The following is a 6,545-nucleotide window of genomic DNA, read 5'->3' on the forward strand; positions in this document are numbered from 1 at the left end:
ATTTAGTTTATTTTTATTTTTGTTATTACATATTGCGTTTTCTGTTTGCCATGTACCCTGCTTCTTTTTTTCTTATTACTTGCTTTACTTGGATCACTGGAACCTTATTCCTTCTCTTTCTCTCTCTTTGAAAAATATATTATGTATTCTTTTTTCATGCCTAAAGATCAACACTCAAGTGTTTACAAAGTATAAAGTTATTATGTTTGTGTATGATACACATATTAGTAACTATTGCTTTTGTCTAAATCTCTTCTGATCTTTTATTTTTTGTTTCCCTTTATAAACATAAATATTAAATTTCTCTTTTTTATTATTTATTTATTTATTTATTTATTTATTTATTTATTTATTATTAGTCATGCCTACAGCACCTGGTCTTCCTAGGTGGTCTCCCATCCAAGTACTAACCAGGCCCAACCCTGCTTAGCTTCCGAGGTCAGACATCGGGCTTGTTCAGGGTGGCTTGGCTGTAGACCATGGACCGTGGGTCCACTGGGGTGCAAACCCAGGGCCTTCTGTGTATAAAACAGACGTACTAACTGCTACACTATGGAACCATATCCAGTTTCTCTTTTTTAAAATACAAAGATGGTTTTGTTCATTTTGTAGTCAATATTTTATTATATTACCAATATATTTATAAAATTTTTCTGAAACTTTGCTTCTTATAATCTTTTCCTACCTCTGTTACATAAACTTTTATGCCACAAAGAGAAATAACTATGTCCTTAACAGCTGTGGCAAGTTCAAGGCACAAAAGAGAAAGTTGTTCTTTCTTGTGATATTTTCCTGTGTGTTTTTTTCTTATTTTCCAAGATATTTGTTTTCTGTGTCCTGGCCAGTCTTTTGTATTTTCTGGGACCAAGAGGACTAAGAGGACATATTACTGATGAGGATTTATTTAACTCATTTTGAAACATTATAACCAATTTATAAAGGAATTTGAGATTTGACTCTTTAAATGCAGTAATAGTATCTAAAAACATTTGCATATCAGAGTTCTCAAGAGGACTAGATTTTTTTAACTCCAAAGAAGCCACTATAACAGGTATTCATATATAGTTTTAGTTTGTTTTGGAATACTTCCAAAATATTAATTTACCATTTCCTAAGAGTCACTGTCTTAACATTCCCTCATAGTTGCTGTTTAAAGACTAGTGTTTATTCAATGATTAAATTCTCATTTTTATTAAAATAATAACTATTGATTATTTTTATGGACTGTATTAGATGTTCTTGCAAATGCACCAGGATAAGAAAGCAAAATAATTGGTATAAATAGTAGAAGAGAAAATATAAAACATTTGTTTTGTAATAAAATTGAAAACCTTGAAAATACAAGAGACTTTATTTTAAAAAGTAAAATTAAGAAACAATTTTTTTAAGTGACTAGATGTAGACTGACTATCCAAAAATCAATAAGTATTTATTTTATATGTAGGTATTAAAATAGAAAATGAGATAAATGGATAAGTAAATAGCTAAAACAGCACCTTAAGTGTTTAATGACAAAGGATAGGTTTGGGAAAAATAATACTTATATCTGCAAGTGATATAAGTTGACAAGACAAAGACAACTCAAAGTTAGAGTATATGAATAGGCAATTCACTCTTGGGCTGTTCACATGGCACTGAATCATTGGAAAAGATGATGCACGAGCAGATAAAAATAAAGGTAGACTAATTATCATATTTATCAGACTAGTAAAACTTATTTCTGATGGGGATGTGGCAAACATGGACTACTGGTTAGTACTGGTATATTTGCAAATTATTACATTTTTCTCTCATATTTATTACATTTCAAAGTGCATAAATCTTTCACTTCAGGTATCCTAATTCAGTAACACTATTTCTTAGAAGGTTTCAACAAGTAGGGATATGTCTATTCAAGTGTCTATAGCAACATTATTCATAGTGATAAAAAAAATGGAAATGAAAAAACTACTCAAAATAGAGGAATGTTGGAATAATTATGGTACCACTACAGCACAATGTTGCATACAACCACCAAAAAGAGACTTATACCAGTTGGCTTAAAATAGTTTCCACAAAGTATTTAAATATGAAAATCAACATGTCTTAAAATCTACTAAATTTTTTAATTGCAATATTTGTATGTTTGTGTGGTATATGTTCATTTATATCTATTTAGGTTCTGATAAAATAATGAAAGAGATATCCTAACTCTCTCACCTAGGTTTTCTAGAGTGGAATGATGAGAATGGAGTAGGAGAGGAATGGGGAGGAGACAACAAACTTTTAGGACTAGAAATTTAAAAGGCTTCACTAAAGCAAAGAAACGCCAAAACACACAAACCCTAGCAAGTATGTTATCCCATTTATATAATTATCTATAATGAAAAATAAAACAATATAAAGATAATTAATTAATACCATGAATGAAATTAATATGTTTCAAGACTTTTGATGAGATGGGTTTTAAATCATTGGGAAATGGTAAATGTAAAAACACCGTTATTGGGAATTTTTAACATGAAGTTCAAATTTAGCAACTGAGAGATATCAGTGTTCAGGTCCTCCCCAAGTACATTCCCATCTAATCAATATTTTATTAATATAGCAGCAACAACAAGTAAGCACTCAAAGATATATAATGGTGAAATATTTGCAAAGAATTCTACCCACCACTGAAGCAGGACTTCTAAAACTATCTCCCTGCTGCTAAACCATTGTATTTATCTTTCGAAATGAGCTTACAGAATAAATAGAAACAAAACAGAATGGAAAGTTCATGTATTTTAGACTTAGCCAGGCTTCAGTTTTATTCTAGTCTTTGCCACTACTATCTGTAATCAAGAATATGTTATGACAATAAACCCTTATTTATTATCTCTCCATTAACCTATCTATCAATATATGTCTATAGCTGTCAGCACCAACTAGATGGTTCGTATAAGCACAAGTCAGTCATCAGAGGAGATTGTCACAGCCTAGATTAGTAGCTGTGTGACCTTAAATTAGTTATTTTCATTTCCTCATCCCTAATATGGAGAAAATAACAATAGTACTCACAAAATTATTGTGAGAATTCAATTAGATAATATATGTAAAGCATTAATTAGGGTATTATACACATAAAAGGTGTTTGATAGAAACAGCTTAAAGAATCAGAAATTAATATTCAATTCAGTCATACAGCATAAACTTAGGGAAAATTTATTGGTCAAACCTCAACTATCAGAACTAATATTTTGGACATTGTGGTATGTGTGTATGATATCATGAAGAATATTAAATGTTATGTATTATCAAAGAAAATTGTCCACATTGACCATAATGATAAATATGGAAAAAGTAACAAAATGAACAGTTAGAAGTAAAAAGCAGCCTTAGAAATTTAAAAGTTATTCTAATTATAGCCATTAATGAGAGTTACCAACCATACATTCTTTATTAAATCATATAACATATCATTTTTTTGCGTGCATTGCAACATACTAACATTACTTTTTCTACATCTCCAGGTAAATCACTTGCTTCTCATTGCTTCCATTGCCTCAGGATTTCAATAAGGATCTTTACTAGAGAAACTCTAAGTTCTATTTCAGTTTTAAAATACTATGATTTTATGACCACAAAAGAGCTTATTCCCAGTTTTCTACTCTGAGTCAACACTTAAGAGAATCATGGAAGACCTACTGTCTCTGGCTATGTATTTATTTTCTTATTCCAAAATCTTCCTTATCCTTCTCGTCTGTCATCCCCATTAATTCTTCAAGTTTCTTCTCCAAATATCTCTTTAATGACCTTCGTATTGCCTTCATTTTCCTCCGATGAGTGACAAAAATATGGAATCTAGAGTAGAGAAACAAGATAATTCCAACTTCAATATTAGTAGCCCAACTTTTAAAAACAATTATACATTTTTTTTATTCCTTTCTGGATAACTCTTCAATCCTCATACTTCATTGTACCTCCTCCATTTCCCTTGTTTCAACTTTTATCCCATCAAACTTTCATTCACTTCATTCCTGTTAGTATCATATCCCAAAGTTTCAAATGACTTCTTTCCCCTTATTTCTATTGGAAGGATGGGGAAGTTTGAGCAGTCTCTTTGCCAGAGGAGCGCCTGACCCAGTGTTTGTTTGGAGGGAGAAAAACTCACAGTAACAAAGCACTTCCCAATATTACAGCTTCTGCTAGCAATATCAGAAATAGTGCAATTTCTTGATTTTCAAGCTTCCTTGAATCCTCTTCTGGAAGGAGAAAGGGAAAAAAAGTAAGTTTTGGAGATGAAAAATAATGAGAACTTATTCGTAATAGAAGATTTTTTTTTAACCTACAACTATTGCTCTATTCACCACTTCTGTCACTGTTTTCTGATGGCTGTGATTTTTATTATTCTTAGAACTCTAGGCTCTAAAAAACTTTTACCCTTACTGCCCCTAGCCTAATTTCTCTACCCTTAGTCCAGCCTTTTTATTTCTTAGCCCTTCAGTTGGTCCAGTGCCCAACAATTCATACTAGTACAAATTTTGCCCAACATTTTAGCTTTTATTTGTAACAGCATGATCAACATAGAAGATGCTCAACAAATATTTGTCAAATAAATCAGTGAGTGACTCATTACCTTGACCCCTGACCCCTCCAAATGCCATACCACAATCTTTGTTACCTCCACAATACTCTCCTTTGAAGCATCGGGTAGTGATGCGAAGACAGGTCCAACAATCCAAGATGGGACCTTCAATCACAACTGATAAAGAGAAGAAAGACAGTTGGAGGAGACCATGTCATAGAATTTCCTTAGTTCAGATATCAAGTATGGATTAGGTCTCAGGCATTTCCAGGACTCTTAAGGTTACATTGTTCTCAATTTCCTTTTCCTCTAATGGTCAAGTTTTCTGATGGTTCAAAACCTTCTGTAATTTAAGTCAGATCTCAGGAGAAGAAATGGGAAAAATGATGCCATGGCTTATACTGGTGCTATGGGTTGTAAACTATACTTTCGGAGACCTCTGAGCATCTCCAAAATCTGTGAGGTGACTGAGATTTCCATAAGCTAGATTTTATTGTCAGATATTATTGACATTCCTCCTTGGAACCACAGTGCTAAGAAGTGGGTTCTTAATGTGGACAGGTGGGAGAGATAGGGCTGTATAGAGCAAAGCATATGGGAGAATAGGAGCTGAAACCTAAAGATGTCACATGTACTGTACTCACCACAATCTTCAGAACAAGCTAAAAGAGAATCAGAGAGTTCTCATGAGCTTAGAATCAACTTAGAGTTTGTCATATTTAAACCCAAGTAGCTTTTATTTGGTTACCCATTAAGTTTCAGCCACCCCTTTACCCATTCTAAATCACTAATATGAAACCACATTCTTCCTCTCACCCCTCATTTCTTATTTCTTTCACATAATTTCAGTGTTGTTAGATAGACATCTTTTATTACCAACTTCAGAGAACTTCTTTAATATTTCTTTCAGTTTGGATTCCAGGTTTTGGCGGACATCGAGAAGCTTGCCTTGAAGGATAAAGCCACCTAAGACGAGTAGAAGGAACATCAGAAAATAAAGGTGGCCTTTCCCCTTAGAATATAATTTTAATTGTTTTGCCTTGTTTCCCCCAGCAAACTTTCTTCACACTTGCTTGAGAAATACAGTATTTTAACATTGAAACAATACCTCACCTTTCCATGTTTCATTGCCCAGTTTAGAAAGTTCATTCTTCAGCCATATTCTCAAATTGACAGCCTTTTCAACAGCTAGAGAAGAGAGGTAAAATTATATGTGGGGAAATAATTACATCTGTGGAGGAAATTTTGTGGGCCCAGGTGCTCTTTTCCCTGCCTCCCTTCTCCCTTTAACCCCCAAAACTCTCAAGGACTCAAGCTTCCCTCACCCAACACCCGAAGCATCTTGTTCCCGTGGGAGACCTTGAAGCTTAAATTGATCATCTCCTTAATCTGCCGTTCAAGCAGATGAGTTTGGCCAGGGATTTCTGAGGGTACCAGCTTTGCCAGCAAGGACTTAATATCTTCTATGAATTTGGGGTCACATTCCAAGCAGCCTTTGACCCCATGGAAGGCTGCCAGGGACAGGGGCAGGAGCAGGAACAACCATAGGTCTCCCATTTCCTTGCCACAACCGCCCTTGCCCCAACAGCAGGTTGTCCTGGCAACTAGTTCACCTAGTTCCCTTTTCTTCAAAAATCCAGGAATAAGAGCCTTGTCCTGGAGAGTCTGACTCCACTTCCCTCTCCATTTTCATCCCACTTCTAGGCAACTTCATTTCCGTAAGGATCTTCAGTTATTTTCTGACTTTTATCCTTCATTCCAGGGAGAGGGAACTTCCAGTTGGGGAGCAGATACCTGAGTTCTGAGTGTAGAACACAAGGAGAGGGAAAGGCTTGAGCTCACACAAGCAGAGTTCTGTGCAGGGAAATATAGAAAAAGTTTATTTAGGTCTCTCCCTTACTGTGTCTTTACTAAGTTCCCACACCCCTTCTGACCATTAGGGTCATATCTCAAGAAAGAGATCTTATAGACCTTTAGATACTGCTTAACCCAAACTCTA

The 6,545-nt window shown here is 34.4% G+C and overlaps 1 protein-coding gene and 1 pseudogene across 1 annotated transcript; both read right to left on the reverse strand.

The window, feature by feature from the left end:
* Positions 1-362: 362 nt before the first annotated feature.
* Positions 363-478, reverse strand: LOC111745380 (annotated as a pseudogene).
* Positions 479-3,677: 3,199 nt separating this feature from the next.
* IZUMO3 (IZUMO family member 3) lies at positions 3,678-6,127 on the reverse strand. Its single transcript, XM_011369725.1, has 6 exons — positions 5,872-6,127; positions 5,660-5,734; positions 5,423-5,512; positions 4,643-4,723; positions 4,133-4,223; positions 3,678-3,822 (listed from the first exon to the last, which is right to left on the reverse strand). The coding sequence occupies exons 1-6, from the start codon at positions 6,101-6,103 to the stop codon at positions 3,684-3,686; spliced, it is 708 nt and encodes a 235-aa protein (XP_011368027.1). The 5' UTR covers positions 6,104-6,127; the 3' UTR covers positions 3,678-3,683.
* Positions 6,128-6,545: the final 418 nt, after the last annotated feature.

Source organism: Pteropus vampyrus, unplaced genomic scaffold (assembly GCF_000151845.1).
Source record: "Pteropus vampyrus isolate Shadow unplaced genomic scaffold, Pvam_2.0 Scaffold153, whole genome shotgun sequence".
Classification (NCBI taxonomy): domain Eukaryota; kingdom Metazoa; phylum Chordata; class Mammalia; order Chiroptera; family Pteropodidae; genus Pteropus; species Pteropus vampyrus.

Bases quoted from the DNA above. Each gene is read 5' to 3' on its own strand.
- IZUMO3 (XM_011369725.1), bottom strand. From the start codon at position 6,103: ATGGGAGACCTATGGTTGTTCCTGCTCCTGCCCCTGTCCCTGGCAGCC. The intron at 5,513-5,659 runs GTGAGGTATTGT...TACTCGTCTTAG, and splicing joins GGGCAATGAAACATGGAAAG to GTGGCTTTATCCTTCAAGGC. The intron at 4,724-5,422 runs GTAATAAAAGAT...TCTCTTTATCAG, and splicing joins AAAGAAGTTCTCTGAAGTTG to TTGTGATTGAAGGTCCCATC.